General features: G+C 40.0%; 1 protein-coding gene across 1 annotated transcript in view; it reads left to right on the forward strand.

The window, feature by feature from the left end:
- The window catches only part of RXRB (retinoid X receptor beta), a 28,833-nt gene extending 10,775 nt beyond the window's left edge, over nt 1-18,058 (forward strand). The window contains exons 3-8 of the mRNA XM_062512301.1: nt 2,173-2,323; nt 5,237-5,416; nt 8,483-8,637; nt 11,682-11,811; nt 14,245-14,377; nt 17,736-18,058. Of these exons, the coding sequence (XP_062368285.1) occupies nt 2,173-2,323; nt 5,237-5,416; nt 8,483-8,637; nt 11,682-11,811; nt 14,245-14,377; nt 17,736-17,742 (756 nt within the window). The 3' untranslated portion in view covers nt 17,743-18,058. The remainder of the gene's footprint in view (nt 1-2,172; nt 2,324-5,236; nt 5,417-8,482; nt 8,638-11,681; nt 11,812-14,244; nt 14,378-17,735) is intronic.
- The last annotated feature ends 8,724 nt before the right edge of the window (nt 18,059-26,782 follow it).

Here is a 26,782-nt window from a genome sequence, read left to right on the forward strand (position 1 = left end):
GGATTTTGGGAAAAAAAAATGGGGATTTTGGGGAAAAAAAAATGGGGATTTTGGGGAAAAAAATGGGGATTTTGGAAAAAAATGGGGATTTTGGGGAAAAAAATGGGGATTTTGGGAAAAAAAATGGGGATTTTGGGAAAAAAATTGGGGATTTTGGGGAAAAAATGGGGATTTTGGGAAAAAAATGGGGATTTTGGGGGAAAAAATGGGGATTTTGGGAAAAAATGGGGATTTTGGGGAAAAATTGGGGATTTTGGGGAAAAAAATGGGGATTTTGGGAAAAAAATTGGGGATTTTGGGAAAAAAAATGGGGATTTTGGGGGGAAAAATGGGGATTTTGGGGAAAAAAATGGGGATTTTGGGAAAAAAAATGGGGATTTTGGGGAAAAAATGGGGATTTTGGGAAAAAAATGGGGATTTTGGGAAAAAAATGGGGATTTTGGGGGAAAAAAATGGGGATTTTGGGAAAAATTGGGGATTTTGGGGGAAAAAATGGGGATTTTGGGAAAAAAATGGGGATTTTGGGGAAAAAAATTGGGGATTTTGGGAAAAAAATGGGGATTTTGGGGGAAAAAATGGGGGATTTTGGGAAAAAAATGGGGATTTTGGGAAAAAAATGGGGATTTTGGGAAAAAAATGGGGATTTTGGGAAAAAAAGGGGATTTTGGGGAAAAAATTGGGGATTTTGGGAAAAAAATGGGGATTTTGGGAAAAAATGGGGATTTTGGGGAAAAAATGGGGGATTTTGGGAAAAAATTGGGGATTTTGGGGAAAAAATTGGGGATTTGGGAAAAAAATGGGGATTTTGGGGGAAAAAATGGGGGATTTTGGGAAAAAAAAATGGGGATTTTGGGAAAAAAATGGGGATTTTGGGAAAAAATGGGGATTTTGGGAAAAAAAGGGGATTTTGGGGAAAAAATGGGGATTTTGGGAAAAAAATGGGGATTTTGGGGAAAAAATTGGGGATTTTGGGGAAAAGGGGATTTTGGGGAAAAAAATGGGGATTTTGGGAAAAAAAATGGGGATTTTGGGGAAAACGGGATTTTGGGGAAAGAAATGGGGATTTTGGGGAAAAAAATGGGGATTTTGGGGAAAAAATGGGGATTTTGGGAAAAAAATGGGGATTTTGGGGGAAAAAAATGGGGATTTTGGGAAAAAAAATGGGGATTTTGGGGGAAAAAAATGGGGATTTTGGGAAAAAAAATGGGGATTTTGGGACGTTTGCCTTGGAATTCTGGTCTGTTTTCCTTGGATTTGAGTTTCCCATGGAATTCCGTTGAGTTTCCCATGGAATTCCGTTGAGTTTCCCATGGAATTCCGTTGAGTTTCTCATGGAATTCCGTTGAGTTTCCCTCGGAATTCCGTTGAGTTTCCCATGGAATTCCGTTGAGTTTCCCCATGGAATTCCGTTGAGTTTCCCATGGAATTCCGTTGAGTTTCTCATGGAATTCCGTTGAGTTTCCCCATGGAATTCCGTTGAGTTTCTCATGGAATTCCGTTGAGTTTCCCATGGAATTCCGTTGAGTTTCCCCATGGAATTCCGTTGAGTTTCCCATGGAATTCCGTTGAGTTTCTCATGGAATTCCGTTGAGTTTCCCATGGAATTCCGTTCAGTTTCTCATGGAATTCCGTTGAGTTTCCCATGGAATTCCGTTGAGTTTCCCCATGGAATTCCATTGAGTTTCCCTTGGAATTCCGTTGAGTTTCCCATGGAATTCCGTTGAGTTTCCCTCGGAATTCCGTTGAGTTTCCCTCGGAATTCCGTTGAGTTTCCCATGGAATTCCGTTGAGTTTCCCATGGAATTCCGTTGAGTTTCCCATGGAATTCCATTGAGTTTCCCACGGAATTCCGTTGAGTTTCTCATGGAATTCCGTTGAGTTTCCCTTGGAATTCCGTTGAGTTTCCCACAGAATTCCGTTGAGTTTCTCATGGAATTCCGTTGAGTTTCCCTTGGAATTCCGTTGAGTTTCCCACGGAATTCCGTTGAGTTTCCCTCGGAATTCCGTTGAGTTTCCCATGGAATTCCGTTGAGTTTCCCATGGAATTCCGTTGAGTTTCCCATGGAATTCCATTGAGTTTCCCATGGAATTCCCTCCCCCCCCCCCCCCCCCCCCCGGAATTCGGGGCCCTCCCCCCATTTCTCTCTCCCTCCCCTCCCCTCCCCCCCCCAGATCAACTCCACGGTTCCGCCGCCCCCCGGGAGCGGCTCCGAGGACGTGAAGCCCCCGTTGGGAATTCGGGGCGTGGCCCCGGCCCCGCCCTGCGCCCCTCCCCCCGGCCCCGGGAAGCGACTCTGCGCCATCTGCGGGGATCGCTCCTCCGGTGAGGGGGAGCCCGGAATTCCGGGAACGCTGTGGGGAGGGGATGGGAATTGGGGATTGGGGGATGGGAAATGGGGATTGGGGGATGGGAATTGGGGATTGGGGGATGGGAATTGGGGATTGGGGGATGGGAAATGGGGATTGGGGGATGGGAATTGGGGGATTGGGGGAATTGGGGATTGGGGGATGGGAATTGGGGGATGGGGGATGGGGATTGGGGGATGGGAAATGGGGATTGGGGGATGGGAATTGGGGATTGGGGGATGGGAATTGGGGATTGGGGGATGGGAAATGGGGATTGGGGGATGGGAATTGGGGATTGGGGGATGGGAATTGGGGATTGGGGGATGGGAATTGGGGATTGGGGGATGGGAATTGGGGATTGGGGGATGGGAATTGGGGATTGGGGGATGGGAATTGGGGGATGGGGGATGGGAATTGGGGATTGGGGGATGGGAATTGGGGGATGGGGGATGGGAAATGGGGATTGGGGGATGGGAATTGGGGATTGGGGGATGGGAATTGGGGATTGGGGGATGGGAATTGGGGATTGGGGGATGGGAAATGGGGATTGGGGGATGGGAAATGGGGATTGGGGGATGGGAATTGGGGATTGGGGGATGGGAATTGGGGATTTTTTGGTCTTTTCTGGGTTGATTTTTGTGCCATATTTGGGGTGGATTCTGGCTCTGATTTTTGTCATTTTTGGGTCAATTTTTCTCATTTTTGGGTCGATTTTGGGTCGATTTTTGTCAGTTCTGGGTCGATTTTCGCTCTGATTTTTGTCAATTCTGGGTTAATTTTTGTCATTTTCGGGTCGATTTTTATCAATTCGTCGTCAATTTTCGCTCTGATTTTTATCATTTTTGGGTCAATTTTTGTCATTTCTGGGTCAATTTTCGCTCTGATTTTTCTCAATTCTGGGTCGATTTTCGCTCTGATTTTTGTCATTTTTGGGTCGATTTTTTTCTCAATTCTGGGTCGATTTTCACTCTGATTTTTGTCATTTTTGGGTTGATTTTTTGTCATTTCTGGGTCAATTTTCGCTCTGATTTTTGGGTGGATTTTTCTCAATTCTGGGTCGATTTTCGCTCTGAATTTTGTCATTTTCGGGTCTATTTTTATCAACTCTGGGTCGATTTTCGCTCCGATTTTTGTCATTTTCAGGTGGATTTTTTGTCATTTCTGGGTCAATTTTCGCTCTGATTTTTCTCAATTCTGGCTCGATTTTCGCTCTGATTTTTGTCATTTTCGGGTTGATTTTTTGTCATTTCTGGGTCAATTTTCACTCTGATTTTTGGGTGGCTTTTTCTCAATTCTGGGTCGATTTTCGCTCTGATTTTTGTCATTTTCAGGTCGATTTTTTGTCATTTCTGGGTCGATTTTCGCTCCGATTTTCGGGTGGATTTTTCTCAATTCTGGGTCGATTTTCGCTCTGATTTTTGTCATTTTCGGGTGGATTTTTCTCAATTCTGGCTCGATTTTCTCTCTGATTTTTGTCATTTTTGGGTGGCTTTTTCTCAATTCTGGCTCGATTTTCGCTCTGATTTTTGTCATTTTCGGGTGGATTTTTCTCAATTCTGGGTCGATTTTCGCTCTGATTTTTGGGGATTTCACCCCAAATCCCCCCCATTTTCCAGGGAAGCACTACGGCGTGTCCAGCTGCGAGGGCTTCTGCAGGGAACTTTGGGGCAATTTGGGGCAGTTTTGGTCAATTCTGGGTCGATTTTTGTCAATTCTGGGTTAATTTTTGTCAATTTTGGGTCAATTTTTCTCATTTTTGGTTCGATTTTTGTCATTTCTGGGTTGATTTTTGTGCCAAATTTGGGGTGGATTCTGGCTCTGATTTTTGTCATTTTTGGGTCAATTTTTCTCATTTTTGGGTCGATTTTGGGTCGATTTTTGTCAGTTCAGGGTTGATTTTCGCTCTGATTTTTGTCAATTCTGGGTTAATTTTTGTCATTTTTGGGTCGATTTTTATCAATTCGTCGTCAATTTTCGCTCTGATTTTTGTCATTTTCGGGTCAATTTTTGTCATTTCTGGGTCAATTTTCGCTCTGATTTTTCTCAATTCTGGGTCGATTTTCGCTCTGATTTTTGTCATTTTCGGGTCGATTTTTCTCAATTCTGGGTCGATTTTCGCTCTGAATTTTGTCATTTCTGGGTTGATTTTTGCTCTGATTTTTGTCATTTTTGGGTTGATTTTTTGTCATTTCTGGGTCAATTTTCACTCTGATTTTTGGGTGGCTTTTTCTCAATTCTGGGTCGATTTTCGCTCTGATTTTTGTCATTTTCGGGTGGATTTTTCTCAATTCTGGGTCGATTTTCGCTCTGATTTTTGTCATTTTTGGGTGGATTTTTCTCAATTCTGGCTCGATTTTCGCTCTGATTTTTGTCATTTTCGGGTGGATTTTTCTCAATTCTGGCTCGATTTTCGCTCTGATTTTTGTCATTTTCGGGTGGATTTTTCTCAATTCTGGCTCGATTTTCGCTCTGATTTTTGTCATTTTCGGGTGGATTTTTCTCAATTCTGGCTCGATTTTCGCTCTGATTTTTGTCATTTTCGGGTGGATTTTTCTCAATTCTGGCTCGATTTTCTCTCTGATTTTTGTCATTTTCGGGTGGATTTTTCTCAATTCTGGCTCGATTTTCTCTCTGATTTTTGTCATTTTCGGGTGGATTTTTCTCAATTCCGGCTCGATTTTCGCTCTGATTTTTGTCATTTTCGGGTGGATTTTTCTCAATTCTGGCTCGATTTTCTCTCTGATTTTTGTCATTTTTGGGTGGCTTTTTCTCAATTCTGGCTCGATTTTCGCTCTGATTTTTGTCATTTTCGGGTGGATTTTTCTCAATTCTGGCTCGATTTTCGCTCTGATTTTTGGGGATTTCACCCCAAATCCCCCCCATTTTCCAGGGAAGCACTACGGCGTGTCCAGCTGCGAGGGCTGCAAGGGCTTCTTCAAGCGCACGATCCGCAAGGACCTGACGTACACGTGCCGCGACAACCGCGAGTGCGTGGTGGACAAACGGCAGCGCAACCGCTGCCAGTACTGCCGCTACCAGAAGTGCCTGGCCACCGGCATGAAGAGAGAGGGTGGGACTGGGAGGGACTGGGATGAACTGGGAGGGGACTGGGACAAACTGGGAGGGACCGGGAGGGGTCGGGAGGAAAAAAACGGGGAAAAAATCTGATTTTCGGGGGTGAAAATAGCGAGGGAATGGGGGTTTGGGGGTAGTGGGAGGGACTGGGATGGACTGGGATGAACTGGGAGGAACTGGGATGGACTGGGATAAACTGGGATGGGACTGGGATAAACTGGGATGGACTGGGAGGGACTGGGAGAAAGTGGGAGGGACTGGGGGGAAAAAACGGGGAAAAAAAATCTGATTTTCGGGGGTGAAAATAGCGAGGGGATGGGGGTTTGGGGGTAGTGGGAGGGACTGGGATGGAACTGGGATGAACTGGGAGGGACTGGGAGAAAATGGGATGAACTGGGAGGGACTGGGAGGGGACTGGGATGGGACTGGGATAAACTGGGATGGACTGGGAGGAAAAAAACGGGGAAAAAAATCTGTTTTTCGGGGGTGAAAATAGCGAGGGGATGGGGATTTGGGGGTAGTGGGAGGGACTGGGATGGACTGGGACAAACTGGGAGGGGACTGGGACAAACTGGGAGGGGACTGGGACAAACTGGGAGGGGACTGGGACAAACTGGGAGGGACCGGGAGGGGTCGGGAGGAAAAAAACGGGGAAAAAAATCTGATTTTCGGGGGTGAAAATAGCGAGGGGATGGGGATTTGGGGGTAGTGGGAGGGACTGGGATGGACTGGGATGAACTGGGAGGAACTGGGATGGACTGGGATAAACTGGGATGGGACTGGGATAAACTGGGATGGACTGGGAGGGACTGGGAGAAAGTGGGAGGGACTGGGGGGAAAAAACGGGGAAAAAATCTGATTTTTGGGGGTGAAAATAGCGAGGGAATGGGGGTTTGGGGGTAGTGGGAGGGACTGGGATGGACTGGGATGAACTGGGATGGGACTGGGATAAACTGGGAGGGACTGGGACAAACTGGGAGGGACTGGGACAAACTGGGAGGGACTGGGACAAACTGGGAGGGACTGGGACAAACTGGGAGGGTTTATTTTTTTTCCCATTTCCTCCCCGTTTTTTCACCGTTTTCCCTCCATTTTTCACCATTTTTCTCCGATTTTTCACCGTTTTTTGTCATTTTCCCACCATTTTTTCCCCTTTTCTTCCCATTTTTCACCGTTTTTCATCATTTCTTCCCCATTTTTCCTCCATTTTTCATCATCTTTCCTCCATTTCCTCCCCGTTTTTCCATCGTTTTTTGTCACATTTTCACCATTTTTTCGTCCTTTTTTTCCCCTTTCCTCCCCATTTTTTCACCATTTTTTATCATTTTTCCTCCATTTTTCATCATTTCCTCCCCATTTTTCCTCCATTTTCCCCTTCCCTCCCCGTTTTTTCACCGTTTTTTATTTCCTCCCCATTTTTCCTCCATTTTTCCTCCATTTTCCCCCTTTCCTCCCAATTTTTTCACCGTTTTTTTATTTCCTCCCAATTTTTCCTCCATTTTTCATCATTTCCTCCCCATTTTTCCTCCATTTTCCCCTTTCCTCCCAATTTTTTCACCGTTTTTTCCTCATTTTTCCTCCATTTTTCCTCATTTTTTCCCCTTCCCTCCCCGTTTTTTCACCGTTTTTTGTCATTTCCTCCCCATTTTTCCCCTTATCTCCCAATTTTTTCACCTTTTTTTCATCATTTCCTCCCCATTTTTCCACCCTTTTTCCCATTTCCTCCCCGTTTTTTCACTGTTTTCCTCCATTTTTCCTCCATTTTTCATCATTTTTCCCCTTTCCTCTCAATTTTTTCACCGTTTTTCATCATTTTCTCCCCGTTTTTCCTCCATTTTTCATCATTTCCTCCCTGCTTTTCCTCCATTTTTTCCTCATTTTTCCTCCATTTTTCCTCCATTTTTCCCTTCCCTCCCAATTTTTTCACCGTTTTTTTATTTCCTCCCAATTTTTCCTCCATTTTTCATCATTTCCTCCCTGTTTTTCCTCATTTTTTCCCCTTCCCTCCCCGTTTTTTCACCGTTTTTTGTCATTTCCTCCCCATTTTTCCCCTTTCCTCCCAATTTTTTCACCTTTTTTTCATCATTTCCTCCCCATTTTTCACCCTTTTTCCCATTTCCTCCCCATTTTTTCACAATTTTTCATCATTTTTCCTCCATTTTTCATCATTTTTCCCCCTTTTCTCCCCATTTCTTCACCATTTTCCCTCCATTTTTCACCATTTTTCTCCATTTTTCTCCGATTTTTCACCGTTTTTTGTCATTTTCCCACCATTTTTTCATCCTTTTCTGCCCTTTTTTCGCTGTTTTTTGTCATTTTTCATCATTTTTTCCCCTTCCCATTTTTTCACCGTTTTTCATCATTTTTCCTCCATTTTTCTTCATTTTTCCATTGTTTTTTGTCACATTTTCACCATTTTTTCGTCCTTTTTTTCCCCTTTCCTCCCCATTTTTTCACCATTTTTTATCATTTTTCCTCCATTTTTCATCATTTTTCCCCCTTTTCTCCCCATTTCTTCACCGTTTTTCCTCCATTTTTCACCGTTTTTTGCCATTTTTCTGCCATTTCTCGTCACTCTCTCCCCATTTTTCCTCCATTTTTCCCCATTTTTCCCCCTTTCCTCCCCATTTTTCCTCCGTTTTTCATCATTTCCTCCCCATTTTTCCTCCATTTTCCCATTTCCTCCCAATTTTTTCACCGTTTTTTCCTCATTTTTCCTCCATTTTTCCTCATTTTTTCCCCTTTCCTCCCCGTTTTTCCTCCATTTTTCCTCATTTTTCCTCCATTTTTCCTCCATTTTTCATCATTTCCTCCCCATTTTTCGTAATTTTTTCCCCTTTCCTCCCAATTTTTTCACCGTTTTTTTATTTCCTCCCAATTTTTCCTCCATTTTTCATCATTTCCTCCCCGTTTTTCCTCATTTTTCCCCCTTCCCTCCCCGTTTTTTCACCGTTTTTTCACCGTTTCTCACCATTTTTTTTTTTGTTGTTGTTGATTTTTTATTTCCCCTCCCCCCCTCCCCTGCCCTCCCCCCTTTTTCTTTTTTTCCCCTCCCCCTCAGCCGTGCAGGAGGAGCGGCAGCGAGGGAAGGACAAGGAGGGGGATCCCGAATTCGGGACGGCCCCAAACGAGGAGATGCCGGTGGAGAAACTTCTGGAAGCCGAACTCGCCGTGGAGCCCAAGAGCGACGACGGCGCCGGGCCCGGGGGAGCCTCCGTGAGTCCCGGCCCGCGGAAAATTCCGGAGATTTCGGGGGAAAGAAAAAAAAAACAAAAAAAAAAAAAAAAAAAAAAAATCCGGGGGATTTTTTTTGGAGGAATTTTTTTGGGGATTTTTTTTTTTTGAAGATTTTTATGGGATTTTTTGGGGATTTTTTGGGGATTTTTTGGGGATTTTTTTGGAGATTTTTTTGGGATTTTTATGGGGATTTTTTGGGGATTTTTTGAGAATTTTTTTAGGGATTTTTTGGGATTTTTATGGGATTTTTTGGGGATTTTTTAGGGATTTTTTAGGGGATTTTTTTAGGGATTTTTGGGGGATTTTTTGGGGATTTTTGGGGGATTTTTTGGGGATTTTTTGGGGATTTTTTTTGGGGATTTTTTGGAGATTTTTTTGGGATTTTTATGGGGATTTTTTGGGGATTTTTTGGAGATTTTTTTGGGATTTTTTGGGGATTTTTTGGGGATTTTTTGAGAATTTTTTTAGGGATTTTTTGGGATTTTTATGGGATTTTTTGGGGATTTTTTGAGAATTTTTTTAGGGATTTTTTGGGATTTTTATGGGATTTTTTGGGGATTTTTTAGGGATTTTTTTGGGGATTTTTTGGGGATTTTTTGGGGGATTTTTTGGGGATTTTTTAGGGGTTTTTTGGGATTTTTTTGGGGATTTTTTGGGGATTTTTTGGGGATTTTTTGAGAATTTTTTTAGGGATTTTTTGGGATTTTTATGGGATTTTTTGGGGATTTTTTGGGGGATTTTTTGGGGATTTTTTAGGGGTTTTTTGGGATTTTTTTGGGGATTTTTTGGAGATTTTTTGGGGATTTTTGGGGATTTTTTGGGGATTTTTTTGGGGATTTTTTGGGATTTTTTGGGGATTTTTTGGGGAATTTTTGGGGTTTTTTGGGGATTTTTTTGGGGTTTTTTGGGATTTTTTGGGGATTTTTTGGAGATTTTTTGGGGATTTTTTGGGGATTTTTTGGGATTTTTTGGGGATTTTTTGGGGAATTTTTGGGGTTTTTTGGGGATTTTTTTGGGGTTTTTTAGGGGATTTTTTGGGGATTTTTTGGGGATTTTTTGGGATTTTTTTGGGATTTTTATGGGATTTTTTTAGGATTTTTTTATTTTTTATGAGAATTTTTTTGGGGATTTGTTTTTATTTTTTTGGGGATTTTTTGGGGATTTTTTTTATTTTTATGGGAATTTTTTGGGGATTTTTTGGGATTTTTATGGGATTTTTTGGGGGGATTTTTTGGGGTTTTTTTTTTTATTTTTATGGGAATTTTTTGGGGATTTATTTTTTATTTTTTTGGGGATTTTTTAGGGATTTTTGATGGGATTTTAGGGGATTTTTTGGGTTTTTTTTTTTTTTTATTTTTATGGGAATTTTTTGGGGGATTTTTTGGGATTTTTTTAGGGATTTTTTGGGGGGATTTTTTGGGGTTTTTTTTTATTTTTATGGGAATTTTTTGGGGTTTTTTGGGGATTTATTTTTTATTATTTTGGGGATTTTTTAGGGATTTTTGATGGGGTTTTAGGGGATTTTTTGGGGATTTTTGAGCATTTTTATGGGATTTTTTAGGGGATATTTGAGCATTTTTAGGGGATTTTTTTAGTGAATTTTTTTATTTTTATGGGAATTTTTTGGGGTTTTTTGGGGATTTATTTTTTATTTCTTTGGGGATTTTTTAGGGATTTTTGATGGGGTTTTAGGGGATTTTTTTTGTGGTTTTTTTTTTTCAGGGAATTTTATGGGATTTTTTAGCCTTTATTTATTGGGGATTTTTTGGGAATTTTAGATAAATTTTGTGTGAACTTCGAGCAATTCTGGGCAATTTTGGGCAATTTGGGGCAATTTTCCCCATTTTTTGTCAGATTCCCACCGAGTTTTTTTTTCTTTTTTTTTTTTTTTTTGGAAATTTTCCCAATTTGGGAATTCCAGGAATATCGGGGGGGGGGAGGGGGGGGTGGTCTCAATTTACCCCAAAAGCGCCCCAAATTCGGGATTTTTTTCCCATTTTTTTGTGTCTTTTCCCCATTTTTCGACCGATTCCCACCGGGTTTTTTTTTTGGGGGGGGGGGGAGGAATTTTCCCTTTGGGAATTCCGGGTTGGGTTTGGGAATTTTGGGAATATCGGTGGGGGGGGGGTCTCAATTTACCCCAAATTGCCCCAAATTCGGGATTTTTTCCCATTTTTTTGTGTCTTTTCCCCATTTTTCCTCCGATTCCTTCCTGGATTTTTTTGGGGGGGGATTTTCCCATTTGGGAATTCCGGGATGGGTTTGGGAATTCCGGGAATATTGGTGGGGGGTGGGCCTCAATTTACCCCAAAATCGCCCCAAATTCGGGATTTTTTCCCATTTTTTTGTGTCTTTTCCCCATTTTTCCTCCGATTCCCACTGGGTTTTTTTTTTTTTTTGGGTGGGGGGGGGGATTTTCCCTTTGGGAATTCCGGGTTGGGTTTTGGGAATTTTGGGGAATATCAGTGGGGGGGGTCTCAATTTACCCCAAAATCGCCCCAAATTCAGAATTTTTTCCCATCTTTTTGTCTCTTTTCCCCATTTTTCGACCGATTCCCACCGGGTTTTTTTTTTGAGGGGATGGGGAGGAATTTTCCCTTTGGGAATTCCGGGATGGGTTTTGGGAATTCCGGGAATGTCGGGAGGGTTCCAAATTTACCCCAAAATTTGGTCTAAAAATTCGGGATTCTCTCCCATTTTTTTGTGTCTTTTCCCCAATTTTTGACCGATTCCCACCGGGGTTTTTTTTGGGGGGGGGTGGGATTTTCCCTTTGGGAATTCCGGGTTGGGTTTTGGGAATTTTGGGGAATATCAGTGGGGGGGGGGTCTCAATTTACCCCCAAATTCAGAATTTTTTCCCATCTTTTCATCTCTTTTCCCCAATTTTTGACCGATTCCCACCGGGTTTTTTTTTTTTGGGGGGGTGGGATTTTCCCTTTGGGAATTCCGGGTTGGGTTTTGGGAATTTTGGGGAATATCGGTGGGGGGGGTCTCAATTTACCCCGAAATCGCCCCGAATTCAGCCCAATGACCCGGTGACCAACATCTGCCAGGCGGCCGACAAGCAGCTCTTCACCCTCGTCGAGTGGGCCAAGAGGGTCCCGCACTTCTCGGGGCTCCCCTTGGATGACCAGGTGATCCTGCTCCGGGCAGGTGCGACAATTCCCGGGAACGCCGCGCGCCTTCCCGGGGAGTTCCCCGGGATTTTCCGGGGAGTTTGTGCGGGGGGGTTTGGGGGGTTTTTTGGGGTTTTTTTAGGGATTTTTTGGGGATTTTTTGGGGTTTTTTGGGGATTTTTTGGGGATTTTTTGGGGATTTTTTGGGGATTTTTTGGGGATTTTTTGGGGATTTTTTGGGGATTTTTTGGGGTTTTTTTGGGATTTTTTTTGGTTTTTTGGGGATTTTTTGGGGTTTTTTTGGGAATTTTTTGGGTTTTTTTGGGGATTTTTTTGGGATTTTTTAAGGATTTTTTGGGGGTTTTTTGGGGATTTTTGGTGATTTTTTGGGTTTTTTTGGGGGATTTTTGGGGATTTTTTGGGATTTTTAAAGGATTTTTTGGGGTTTTTTGGGGATTTTTTTTGGGATTTTTTGGGATTTTTATGGGATTTTGGGGGTTTTTTTGGGGATTTTTTGAGAATTTTTTTGGGGACTTTTTGAGGATTTTTTTAGGATTTTTTGGGGATTTTTGGGGATATTTTAGGGATTTTTTGGGGATTTTTTGGGGATTTTTTGGGGTTTTTTAAGGGATTTTTTTGGGGATTTTTTGGGGATTTTTGGGGATTTTTTGGGGATTTTTGGGATTTTTTGGGGATTTTTGGGGATTTTTTTTTAGGGATTTTTTGGGGTTTTTTGGGGATTTTTTGGGGATTCTTTGGGATTTTTTAAGGGATTTTTTGGGATTCTTTTGGGTTTTTTGGGGTTTTTTTAGGGATTTTTTTTTGGGATTTTCGGGGGAAAAATGGGATTTTTGGGGAGTTTTTGAGGATTTTTTTTTTTGATTTTGGGGTTTTTTGGGGATTTCTGGGATATTGGGAATTCTGGGAATTTTTTGGGGATTTTTGGGGATTTTTAGGGAATTTTTGGGATTTTTTGGAGGGATTTTAGGGGGATTTTTAAGGAAAAAATGGGATTTTCGGGGGTTTTTGGGGTTTTTGGGTGGGGTTTGAGAGGATTTTGGGAGGGGTTTTGGGGATTTTTTGGAATTTGGGGATTCTGGGAATTTTTAGGGATTTTTTTGGGGATTTTGGGAAGGGATTTTGGGATGAATTTGGGAATTTTTTGGGAATTTCTGGAATTTTCGGGGAGATTTTGGGGTTTTTTTGGGGCGGTTGGGGCATTTTAAGGGGAATTTTGGGAGGAATTTGGGAATTTTGGTAGGAATTTTGGAATTTTTTGGGAGGAATTTTGGAATATTTTGGGAGGAATTTGGGAAGTTTTGGGAGGAATTTGGGAATTTTGGGAGGGATTTGGGAATTTTTGGGAGGAACTTGGGAATTTTTGGGATGGAATTTGGGAATTTTTGGGAATTTCTAAGGGGCATTTTGGGGCATGGGGGAGGGGAATTGACTGGAATTTTGGGAATTTTGGGAATTCTGGGAGGGAATTTCTGGAATTTTGGGAATTCTGGGGAGGGAATTTTGGGGATTTCGGGAATTCTGGGTGGGAATTTTGGGAATTCTGGGAGGGAATTTTGGGAATTCTGGGTGGGAATTTTGGGAATTCTGGGAGGGAATTTTGGGGATTTTTCCTTGGATTTTAACATTTTCCCCTCAGATTTTGAGATTTTCTCCGTGGATTTTTTGGGATTTTTTTCCATGGATTTTGTGTCTCTCTTCCCCAAAATCCCAAAAAATCCCAAAATTCCCCAATTTTTTTGGAATTCCAATCATGGAACGAGCTCCTCTCCCACCCCAAAAATTCGGGATTTTTCCTCCAATTTTTGTTGTTTTTCACCAAAATTTTATTGGATTTTTCCCGGAATTTTGGGATTTTTTCCATGGATTTCATATCTAATACCCCAAAATTCCCGAAAATTCCCAAAATTTTCTTGGAATTCCAATCATGGAATGAGCTCCTCTCCCACCCCAAAAATTCGGGATTTTTCCTCCGTTTTTTGTCGTTTTTCACCCAAATTTCACCGGATTTTCTCGGGATTTTCGGGGTTTTTTTCCCTAAATTCCACTTCAAACCCCAAAAATCTCCCGAAAATTCCCAAATTTTCCCAAAATTCCAATCATGGAACGAGCTCCTTTCCCACCCCAAAAATTCGGGATTTTTCCTCCATTTTTTCTCCTTTTTCACCCAAATTTCACCGGATTTTCTCGGGATTTTCGGGGTTTTTTTCCCTAAATTCCACTTCAAACCCCAAAAATCTCCCGAAAATTCCCAAATTTTCCCAAAATTCCAATCATGGAACGAGCTCCTTTCCCACCCCAAAAATTCGGGATTTTTCCTCCATTTTTTCTCGTTTTTCACCCAAATTTCACCGGATTTTCTCGGGATTTTCGGGGTTTTCTTCCCTAAATTCCACCTCTAACCCCCAAAAACCTCCCGAAAATTCCGGAATTTTTCCCGCCGGGATCTCAGGCTGGAACGAGCTGCTGATCGCGTCGTTCTCGCACCGCTCCATCGCGGTCAAGGACGGGATCCTGTTGGCCACGGGGCTCCACGTTCACCGCACCAGCGCCCACAGCGCCGGCGTCGGCGCCATCTTCGACAGGTGCCGCCTTCGTGCCGTTAATTTGGGTGTGGTTTATTTTGGGTGTGGTTTATTTGGGTGTGGTTTATTTGGGTGTGGTTTATTTGGGTGTGGTTTATTTGGGTTTGGTTTATTTGGGTGTGGTTTATTTGGGTGTGGTTTATTTGGGTGTGGTTTATTTGGGTGTGGTTTATTTGGGTTTGGTTATTTTGGGTGTGGTTTATTTGGGTGTGGTTTATTTTGGGTGTGGTTTATTTGGGTGTGGTTTATTTGGGTGTGGTTTGTTTGGGTGTGGTTTATTTGGGTTTGGTTTATTTTGGGTGTGGTTTATTTGGGTGTGGTTTATTTGGGTGTGGTTTATTTGGGTTTGGTTATTTTGGGTGTGGTTTATTTGGGTTTGGTTAATTTGGGTGTGGTTTATTTGGGTGTGGTTTATTTGGGTTTGGTTTATTTGGGTGTGGTTTATTTGGGTTTGGTTATTTTGGGTGTGGTTTATTTTGGGTTTGGTTTATTTTGGGTTTGGTTTATTTGGGTGTGGTTTATTTGGGTTTGGTTAATTTGGGTGTGGTTTATTTGGGTGTGGTTTATTTGGGTGTGGTTTATTTGGGTTTGGTTTATTTGGGTGTGGTTTATTTGGGTGTGGTTTATTTGGGTGTGGTTTATTTGGGTGTGGTTTATTTTGGGTGTGGTTTATTTGGGTGTGGTTTATTTGGGTTTGGTTTATTTGGGTGTGGTTTATTTGGGTTTGGTTATTTTGGGTGTGGTTTATTTTGGGTTTGGTTTATTTTGGGTTTGGTTTATTTTGGGTTTGGTTTATTTGGGTGTGGTTTATTTGGGTTTGGTTAATTTGGGTGTGGTTTATTTGGGTGTGGTTTATTTGGGTGTGGTTTATTTGGGTTTGGTTTATTTGGGTGTGGTTTATTTGGGTGTGGTTTATTTGGGTGTGGTTTATTTTGGGTGTGGTTTATTTTGGGTGTGGTTTATTTGGGTGTGGTTTATTTGGGTGTGGTTTATTTGGGTGTGGTTTATTTGGGTGTGGTTTATTTGGGTGTGGTTTATTTGGGTTTGGTTTATTTGGGTGTGGTTTATTTGGGTGTGGTTTATTTGGGTGTGGTTTATTTTGGGTGTGGTTTATTTTGGGTGTGGTTTATTTGGGTGTGGTTTATTTGGGTGTGGTTTATTTGGGTGTGGTTTATTTGGGTGTGGTTTATTTGGGTTTGGTTTATTTTGGGTGTGGTTTATTTGGGTGTGGTTTATTTGGGTGTGGTTTATTTGGGTTTGGTTATTTTGGGTGTGGTTTATTTGGGTTTGGTTAATTTGGGTGTGGTTTATTTGGGTGTGGTTTATTTGGGTTTGGTTTATTTGGGTGTGGTTTATTTTGGGTTTGGTTTATTTTGGGTTTGGTTTATTTGGGTGTGGTTTATTTGGGTTTGGTTAATTTGGGTGTGGTTTGTTTGGGTGTGGTTTATTTGGGTGTGGTTTATTTTGGGTGTGGTTTATTTGGGTGTGGTTTATTTGGGTTTGGTTTATTTTGGGTGTGGTTTATTTGGGTTTGGTTTATTTGGGTGTGGTTTATTGGGTGTGGTTTATTTGGGTGTGGTTTATTTGGGTTTGGTTTATTTGGGTTTGGTTATTTTGGGTGTGGTTTATTTTGGGTTTGGTTTATTTTGGGTTTGGTTTATTTTGGGTTTGGTTTATTTGGGTGTGGTTTATTTGGGTTTGGTTAATTTGGGTGTGGTTTGTTTGGGTGTGGTTTATTTGGGTGTGGTTTATTTTGGGTGTGGTTTATTTGGGTGTGGTTTATTTGGGTTTGGTTTATTTTGGGTGTGGTTTATTTGGGTTTGGTTTATTTGGGTGTGGTTTATTGGGTGTGGTTTATTTGGGTGTGGTTTATTTTGGGTGTGGTTTATTTGGGTGTGGTTTATTTGGGTGTGGTTTATTTGGGTTTGGTTTATTTGGGTTTGGTTTATTTGGGTGTGGTTTATTTGGGTGTGGTTTATTTGGGTGTGGTTTATTTGGGTGTGGTTTATTTGGGTGTGGCTTATTTGGGTGTGGTTTATTTGGGTTTGGTTTATTTGGGTTTGGTTTATTTGGGTGTGGTTTATTTGGGTGTGGTTTATTTGGGTGTGGTTTATTTGGGTGTGGTTTATTTTGGGTTTAGTTTATTTATTTTGGTTTAGTTTATTTTGGGTTTGGTTTATTTTGGGTTTAGTTTATTTTGTTTGCATTTTATTTTTATGAAATTTATTTTATTTTATTGTATTTTGTTGGATTGTACTTGAGCTTGATTTTATTTTGTTTTATTTCATTTTTAAAATTAATTTAATTTAATTTTATTTTATTTAATTTCATTTTATTTCATTTTATTTTATTTTACTTTTTTAAAAATTTTTTATCCTAAAAATTTTTTATCCTTTATTTTATTTTATTTTGTTTTATTTTGTTTTATTTTATTTTATTTTATTTTATTTTTTATTTTTTAAAATTTATTTTATTTTTTATATTTTATTTTATTTTATTTCGTTTTATTTTATTGTATTTTATTTTGTTTTACTTTATTTTATTGTATTTTATTTATTTTATTTTATTTTATTTTATTTTACTTTATTTTACTTTATTTTATTTTTTTATTGTATTTTATTCTATTGTATTTTATTTTATTTCATTTTATTTTTTTTTTATTTATTTATTTTATTTTATTTTAAATTTTTTTAAATTTATTTTATTTTATTTAGTTTTATTTTATTTTATTTTATTTTATTTTTTAAAATTTATTTTATTTTATTTATTTTTTATTATTTATTTTATTTAGTTTTATTTTATATTATTTTATTTTACTTTATTTTTTTTATTGTATTTTATTCTATTGTATTTTATTTTTTTATTTATTTTATTTTATTTTATTTTATTTTTAATTTTTTATTATTTTATTTTATTTCGTTTTATTTTATTTTATTTTATTTTATTTTATTTCATTTCATTTCATTTTATTTTATTTTTTATTTTTAAATTTTTTTATTTTATTTTTTAATTTTATTTTTTACTTTTGAATTTAAAATTTATTTTATTTTATTTTGGTTTTTTTATCTTATTTTGTTTTATTTGATTTTTTTTAAATTTTTATTTATTTTATTTTATTTCATTTTATTTTGATTTCATTTTTTAAAATTTTGTTTTATTTTATTTTATATTTTATTTTATTTTATTTTATTTTGTTTTCGGGAGGTTGGGATTTTTTTTTTTTCGTGGGGGGTGTTGGGATTTAATTTATTTTTTTTTGTGGGGAGCTTTGGGATTCATTTTAATTTTTTTTTTTCGTGGGGGGGGTTGGGGTTTATTTTATTTTATTTTTATTTTAACACAAAATAACCCAAAAAAGAAAATAAAAAAAAACAAAAAAAAACCAACAAAAAACCAAAAAATACCCTAAAAACAAACAAAAAAAACAAAAAAAGAAGAAAACCAAAAAACCAAAAAAACACCAAAAAACCCAACCAAAAAAAAACCCAAAAAAACAAACGATTAAAAAAAAAACAAAAAAGAAACCCAAAAAAGAAAAAACAAAAAAAAAAATTAAAAAAAAAAAAACTGCTGAGTCAGCGAATGGTGATGGGGGGTGGGGGGAGGGGTGGGAGGGATTTGGGGAGTTCTCCCCTCCCCTCTCCCTTCCCCCCCCCAAAAAAAAAATTTTTTTTTTTTTGGGGGGGGGTTCCTCGGATTGGGTTTTTTTTGGGGAAGGCCTCGGATTTTTGATTTTTGATTTTTTTTTTTTTTTTTGTGTGGGGGGAGGGGAGGGGGGAGGGGTGAGGTGGGGGAGGGGATTTTTTGTGGATCCTGAAATTCCCCTCCCCCCCCCCCAAAAAAAAATCTTGCTCGGATTCAGCCGAATTCGCAAAAAAAAAAAAAAAAAAAAAATTCTGCTGAGTCAGCAAAAATCGGTGGGAATTTGGGGAATTCCCAAAAAAAAAATTTGGGGGTTCCTGGATTGGGTTTTTTGGGGAACACCCAGATTTTCTTTGGCTTTTTTTTTTTTTGGATCCCGAAATTCCCAAAAAAAAAAATTCCGTTCGGATTCGCCCAAAATCTCGGAAAAAAAATGCCAAAACTCTGCTGAGTCAGCGAAAATCGATGGCGAATTTGGGAATTCCCAAAAAAAATTTGGGGATTCCTGGATCGGGATTTTTGGGGAACCCCAAAATTTTTTTTAATTTATTCTCTTGGATCCTGAAAATTCCCAAAAAATCCCCCCAAAATTCCGTTCGGATTCACCCAAAATCTAAAGAAAAATAAAACTCTGCTGAGTCAGCGAAAATCGATGGCAAATTTGGGAATTCCCAAAAATTTTGGGGATTCCTGGATTGGGTTTTTTGGGGAACACACAGATTTTCTTTGGCTTTTTTTTTTTTTGGATCCCGAAATTCCCAAAAAATCAAAAAAAAATTCCGTTCGGATTCGCCCAAAATCTCGGAAAAAAATGCCAAAACTCTGCTGAGTCAGCGGAAATCGATGGCGAATTTGGGAATTCCCAAAAATAAATTTGGGGATTCCTGGATTGGGTTTTTTGGGGAACCCTCAGATTTTTTTGGGGGGGATTCTCTTGGATCCCAAAATGCCCAAAAAAAAATCCCCCAAAAATTCCGTTCGGATTCGCCCAAAATATCAAAAAAAACCCCAGAACTCTGCTGAGTCAGCGAAAATCGATGGAGAATTTGGGAATTCCCAAAAAAAAACTTGGGGATTCCTGGATCGGGTTTTTTGGGATTCTCTTGGAACCCGAAATTCCCAAAAAAATCCCCAAAAATTCCGTTCGGATTCGCCCAAAATCTGAAAAACAAATTTCTGCTGAGTCAGCGAGAATCAATGGAGGATTTGGAGAATTCCCAAAAAAAATTTGGGGATCCCGGATCAGGTTTTTTTTTGGGGAACCCCTCAAATTTTTTTTGGATGATATTTCCTGGATCTCAAAATTCCTCAAAAAAAAAAAAAAATTTTTTTTTTTTTTTTGAGGAATTTTGATGGGATTGGATGGGATTTTTTGGGGATTTTTTTTTTCTGGATTTTTGGGAATCTCAGGATTTTTGGGAATTCTGGGAATTCCCAAAAGAAGTCCTTTGAAATCTGAATTTTGGCCATTTCCTCTGGGATTATTTTAATGGAATTTTCTGGGGATTTTTTTTTTCCTGGATTTTTGGGAATTTTGGGATTTATGGAATTCCGGGAATTCCCAAAAAACCCAAACCCTTGAAAATCTGAATTTTGGCCATTTCCTCTGGGATTATTTTTTATTTTAATATTTTTGGGGATTTTTTTTTTGGGGGGGGTGATTTCTTTGGGGTTTTTTTTTCCTGGATTTTTCGGGAATTTCGGAATTTTTTTGGAATTCCTGGAATTCCAGAAAAAATCCTTGAAAATCTGAATTTTGGCCATTTCCTCTGGGATTATTTTAATGGAATTTTTTGGGGGGATTTTTTTTTTTTTTGGGGTGGGCGGGGGGTGATTTCTTTGGGGTTTTTTTTTTTTTTTTTCTGGATTTTTTGGGGGATTCCGGGAGTTTTACGGGAATTTTCTTTTTTTCGTGAATTTTTTTTTGTTTTTTTTTTTTTGTTTGTTTTTTTTTTTTGTTTTTGTTTTTTTTTTTTTTTTTTTTGGGGAATTTCGGGACCGGCGTTCGCAGGGTTCTGACGGAGCTGGTGTCGAAGATGAGGGACATGAGGATGGACAAGACGGAGCTGGGCTGCCTCAGGGCCATCATCCTCTTCAACCCCGGTGGGGAGGAGGAGGAGGAGGAGGAGGAGGAAAAAAAAAAAACGGGGGGGGAGAAAAAAAAAAAAACCGGGAAATTTAATAATGGGAGAAAAAAAACGGGGGGGAAAAGAAAACGGGAAAAATTAATAAAGGGGGGGAAAAAAACAAACGGGGGGAGAAGAGAAAAAACAAAAAAAAGGGAAAATTAAATAACGGGGGCAAAAAAACAAACGGGGTGAGAAAAAAAACGGGAAAAATTAATAAAGGGGGGAAAAAAACAAACGGGGGGAAAAAACAAACGGGGGGAGAAAAAAACGGGAAAAATTAATAAAGGGGGGGGAAAAAAACGGGGGGAAAAAAACGGGGGGAGAAGAGAAAAAAACAAAAAAACGGGAAAATTTAATAACGGGGGCAAAAAAACAAACGGGGGGAGAAAAAAAACGGGAAAAATTAATAAAGGGGGGAAAAAAACAAACGGGGGGAAAAACAAACGGGGGGAAAAAAACCGGGAAAAATTAATAAAGGGGGGAAAAAAACGGGAAAATTAAAAAGGGGGGAAAAAAAAACAAACGGGGGGAGAAGAGAAAAAACAAAAAAACGGGAAAATTTAATAACGGGGGCAAAAAAAAACGGGGGGAGAAAAAAAAAGGGAAAAATTAATAACGGGGGGGAAAAAAAACAAACGGGGGGAAAAAAACAAACGGGGGGAGAAAAAAAACGGGAAAAATTAATAAAGGGGGGAAAAAAACGGAAAAAAACGGGGGAAAAAACCGGGAAAATTTAATAATGGGGGGGGGAAAAAACGGGGGGAAAAAACGGGGAAAGAAATGGGGGGAAAAAAGCGGGAAAATTTAATAACGGGGGGGAAAAAAAAGGGGAAAAAAACGGGAGAAAACCAGAAAAGAAACGGGAAAGAAACTGGAAAAAACGGGAGAAAAACGGAAAAATTTAATAACGGGGGAAAAAAAACGGGGGGAAAAAAACAAACAGGGGGAGAAAAAAACAAACGGGGAGAAAAAAACAAACGGGGGGAGAAAAAACGGGGGAAAAAGAAGGGGGAAAAAAAGGGGAAAATTTAATAAAGGGGGGAAATAAACGGGAAAAAAACGAGAGAAAAACGGGAAAATTTATTAATGGGGGGAAAAAACGGGGGGAAAAAACGGGAAAATTTAATAACGGGGGGAAAAAACCAAACGGGGGGAAAGAAAAAACAAACGGGGGGGAGAAGAGAAAAAGGGGGGAGAAAAAAAACGGGAAAATTTAACAATGGGGGGGAAAAAAGGGGGAAAAAAACAGGAAAAAAACCGAGAAAATTTAATAACGGGGGGAAAAAAAACGGGGAAAAAAAACAACCGGGGGGAAAAAAAACAAACGGGAAAATTTAATAACGGGGAGGAAGAAACGGGGAAAAAACCGGGGGAAATAAGCGGGAAAATTTAATAACGGGGAAAAAAACGGAGGGAAAAACGGGGGAAAAAAAACGGGAAAATTTAATAACGGGGGGGAAAAAACGGGGAAAATTTAATAACGGGGGGGAAAAAACGGGGGGGGGAGAAGAGAAAAAAACAAACCGGAAAATTTAATAACGGGGGGGAAAAAAACGGGGGGGAAAAAAACGGGGAAAAAAGGGAGAAAAACGGGAGAATAACGGGGAAAAACCGGGAAAATTTAATAACGGGGGGGAAAAAAGGGGGAAAAAAGGGAAAAAAACGGGAGAATAACGGGGGGGAAAAAACGGGGGAAAAAACAGGGAAAATTTAATAACGGGGGAAAAAAAAAGAAACGCGGGGGGGAAAAAACGGGAAAATTTAATAACGGGGGGAAAAAAACGGGAAAAAGAAAAAAAACGGGAGGAAAACGGGAAAAAACCGGGAAAAAACCGGGAAAATTTAATAACGGGTGAAAAAACGGGGAAAAAACGGGGGAACAAAAAAAACGGGGAAAAAAGAGGGGGGGAAAAAACGGAAAATTTAATAACGGGGGGGGGGGGGGAAGAAACGGGGGGAGAAAAAATCGGGAAAATTTAATAACAGGGAAAAAAACGGGGAAAAAACGGGAAAATTTATTAATGGGGGGGAAAAAAAAGAAACGGGGGGGAGAAGAGAAAAAAAAAACGGGAAAATTTAATAACGGGAAAAAAAACGGGGAAAAAACGGGGAAAAAACCGGGAGAATTTAATAATGGGGGGGGGAAAAAACGGGGGGGAAAAAAAACAAACGGGGAAAAAAAACGGGGGGGAGAAGAGAAAAACGGGGGGAGAAAAAAAACGGGAAAATTTAATAACGGGGGAGAAAAAAAACGGGAAAAAAACCGGGAAAATTTAATAACGGGGGGAGAAAAAAAGCAACCGGGGGGAAAAAAAACAAAAGGGAAAATTTAATAACGGGGGGGAAAAAACGGGGAAAAAAACGGGGAAAAAACGGGGGAAAAAAAACGGGGGAAAAAGCGGGAAAATTTAATAACGGGGGAAAAAAACGGAGCGAAAAACGGGGAAAAAAACGGGAAAATTTAATAACGGGGGGGAGAAAAACGGGGAAAATTTAATAACGAGGAAAAAAAAGGGGGAAAAGAAACCGGGAAAAAACCGGGAAAATTTAATAACGGGGGGGGGGGAAATGGGGGGAGAAGAGAAACAACAAACGTGGGGAGAAAAAACCGGGAAAATTTAATAACGGGGGGAAAAAAAACAAACGGGGGGGAAAAAAGCCGGGAAAATTTAATAACGGGGGAAAAAAAATGGGAAAAAGGAAAAAAACGGGGAAAACCGGGAAAATTTAATAACGGGGGGAAAAAAACGGGGGGGGAAAGAAACGGGGAAAAAAGGGAAAAAAACGGGAGAATAACGGGGAAAAACCGGGAAAATTTAATAACGGGGGGAAAAAAGGGGTAAAAAAACGGGGGAAAAAACGGGGGAAAAAACAGGGAAAATTTAATAACGGGGGGGAAAAAAAAGAAACGCGGGGGGAAAAAAACGGGAAAATTTAATAACGGGGAAAAAAAACGGGGGGGGTGAGCGGGAAAAACGGGAAAAAAACGGGAAAAACCGGGAAAATTTAATAACGGGGGAAAAAAAACGGGGGAAAAAAATGGGGGGGGGAAAACGGGGAAAAAACCGGGAAAATTTAGTAATGGTGGGGGGGGAAAAAAAGGGGAAAAAAACGGGAGAAAACCAGAAAAGAAACGGGAAAAAACGGGAGAAAAACGGAAAAATTTAATAACGGGGGAAAAAAAATGGGGGGAGAAAAACGGGGGAAAAAAAACAAACAGGGGGAGAAAAAAAAAACGGGGGGAGAAAAAATGGGGGAAAAAGAAGGGGGAAAAAAAGGAAAATTTAATAAAGGGGGGAAATAAACGGGAAAAAAACGAGAGAAAAACGGGAAAATTTATTAATGGGGGGAAAAAAACGGGGGGGAGAAGAAAAAAAAACCGGGAAAATTTAATAACGGGAAAAAAACGGGGAAAAGACGGGAAAATTTAATAACGGGGGGGAAAAAAAACAAACGGGGAAAAAAAAACCAAACGGGGGGGAGAAGAGAAAAACGGGGGGAGAAAAAAAACGGGAAAATTTAATAACGGGGGGGAAAAAAACGGGAAAAAAAGGGGGAAAAAAGCAGGAAAAAAAACGGGAAAATTTAATAACAGGGGGAAAAAATCGGGGAAAAATAACAACCGGGGGGAAAAAAAACAAAAGGGAAAATTTAATAACGGGGGGGAAAAAACGGGAAAAAAAACGGGGGAAAAAAAACGGGGGAAAAAGCGGGAAAATTTAATAACGGGGGAAAAAAACGGAGCGAAAAACGGGGAAAAAAACGGGGGAAAAAACCGGGAAAATTTAATAACGGGGGAAAAAAACAAACGGGGGGGGGGAGAAGAGAAAAAAACAAACGGGAAAATTTAATAACGGGGGGGAAAAAACCGGGGAAAATTTAATAACGGGGAAAAAAAAGGGGGAAAAAAAAACGGGAAAAAAACGGGAAAATTTAATAACGGGGGGGGGAGGGGGAGAAACGGGGGGGGGGGGGGGGAATGGGGGGAGAAGAGAAACAACAAACGTGGGGAGAAAAAAACGGGAAAATTTAATAACGGGGGGGAAAAAAAACAACCGGGGGGGAAAAAAAACGGGAAAATTTAATAACGGGGGAAAAAAATGGGAAAAAGGAAAAAAACGGGAAAACCCGGGAAAATTTAATAAAGGGAGAAAAAAAACGGGGAAAAAATGGAAAATTTAATAACGGGGGGGGGGGGGGGGGGGGAAGAAACGGGGGGCGAAAAAAACGGGAAAATTTAATAACGGGGGAGAAAAAACGGGGGGAAAAAACGGGGAAAAAACCGGGAAAATTTAATAACGGGGGAAAAAAAAGGGAAAAAACCGGGCGAATATCGGGGAAAAACCGGGAAAAAGCGGGGAAAATTTAATAACGGGGAAAACGGGGGGGAGAGCGGGAAAAACGGGAAAAACCGGGAAAATTTAATAACGGGGGGGAAAAAACGGGGGAAAAAAACGGGGGAAAAAAACGGGGAAAAAACCGGGAAAATTTAATAATGGGAGGGGAAAAAAAAGAAACGGGAGGAGAAAAAAAACGGGAAAAAAAGGGAAAAAAACGGGAGAATAACGGGGAAAAACCGGGAAAAAACGGGAAAATTTAATAACGGGGAAAAAAAACGGGGGGGTGAGAGGGAAAAACGGGAAAAAAACGGGAAAAACCGGGAAAATCTAATAACGGGGGAAAAAAACGGGAAAAAAGGGAGGAAAACGGGGAAAAACGGGGGTGGGAGGGGGAAAAACGGGAAAAAACCGGGAAAATTTAATAACGGGGGAAAAAAAAAGGGGAAAAAAACGGGGGGAAAACCGGGATAAAAAACGGAGGGGGGGAAAACGGGGAAAAAAACCGTGAAAATTTAATAACGGGGGGAGAAAAAAAAAGGGGGAAAAATTAATAACGGGAGAAAAAAAAGGGAAAAAAACGGGGAAAAAAACCGGGAAAATTTAGTAATGGTGGGGGGGGAAAAAACGGGGAAAAAAACGGGAGAAAACCAGAAAAGAAACGGGAAAAAACGGGAGAAAAACGGAAAAATTTAATAACGGGGGGAAAAAAAATGGGGGGAGAAAAACGGGGGAAAAAAAACAAACAGGGGGAGAAAAAAAAAAACAAACGGGAGGAGAAAAAACGGGGGAAAAAGAAGGGGGAAAAAAAGGGGAAAATTTAATAAAGGGGGGAAATAAACGGGAAAAAAACGAGAGAAAAACGGGAAAATTTATTAATGGGGGGGAAAAAACGGGGGGAAAAACCGGGAAAATTTAATAACGGGGGGAAAAAAACGGGGGGGGGAGAAGAGAAAAAAACAAACGGGAAAATTTAATAACGGGGGGGAAAAAACGGGGGGGGAAAAAAAACGGGGAAAAAAGGGAAAAAACCGGGAGAATAACGGGGGGGAAAAACGGGGGAAAAAACAGGGAAAATTTAATAACGGGGGAAAAAAAAAGAAACGCGGGAGGAAAAAAAACGGGAAAATTTAATAACGGGGGGAAAAAAACGGGAAAAAAAGGAAAAAAAACGGGAGGAAAACGGGAAAAAACCGGGGAAAAATCGGGAAAATTTAATAACGGGGGAAAAAACGGGGAAAAAACGGGGGAACAAAAAAAACGGGGAAAAACGGAAAATTTAATAACGGGGGGGGGGGGGGGGAAGAAACGGGGGGAGAAAAAACGGGAAAATTTAATAACGGGGGAAAAAAAACGGAAAAAAGGGATAAAAACGGGGAAAAACGGGGGAAATTTAATAACAGGGGAAAAAAACGGGGGAAAAAAACGGGGGAAAAACCGGGATAAAAAACGGGGAAAAAAACAGGGAAAATTTAATAACGGGGGAAAAAAAGGGAGAAAAACGGGGAAAAAACGGGGAAAAAACCGGGAAAATTTAATAACGGGGGAAAAAATAAGCGGGGAAAAAAGCGGGGGGGGAAAAAAACAGGGAAAAAATGGAAAATTGAATAACGGGGGGTGGGGGGGGAAAGAAACGGGGGGAGAAAAAAACGGGAAAATTTAATAACGGGGGAAAAAAAACGGGAAAAAACGGGGGGAAAAAACGGGGAAAAAACCGGGAAAATTTAATAACGGGGGAAAAAAAACGGGAAAAAGGGATAAAAACGGGGAAAAAACGGGAAAATTTAATAACGGGGGAAAAAAACAGGGGAAAAAAACGGGGGAAAAACCGGGATAAAAAACGGGGGGGGAAAAACGGGGAAAAAAACAGGGAAAATTTAATAACGGGGGAAAAAAAAGGGAGAAAAACGGGGAAAAAACCGGGGAAAAAACCGGGAAAATTTAATAACGGGGGAAAAAATAAGCGGGGAAAAAAGCGGGGGGGAAAAAAACAGGGAAAAAATGGAAAATTGAATAACGGGGGGTGGGGGGGGAAAGAAACGGGGGGAGAAAAAAACGGGAAAATTTAATAACGGGGGAAAAAAAACGGGAAAAAACGGGGGGAAAAAACGGGGAAAAACCGGGAAAATTTAATAACGGGGGAAAAAAAACGGGAAAAAACCGGGAGAATATCGGGGAAAAACCGGGAAAAACCGGGAAAATTTAATAACGGGGAAAACGGGGGGGAGAGCGGGAAAAACGGGAAAAACCGGGAAAATTTAATAACGGGGGAAAAAAAAGGGGGAAAAAAACGGGGG

This window comes from Cinclus cinclus, chromosome 35, assembly GCF_963662255.1.
Source record: "Cinclus cinclus chromosome 35, bCinCin1.1, whole genome shotgun sequence".
NCBI classification, from domain to species: domain Eukaryota; kingdom Metazoa; phylum Chordata; class Aves; order Passeriformes; family Cinclidae; genus Cinclus; species Cinclus cinclus.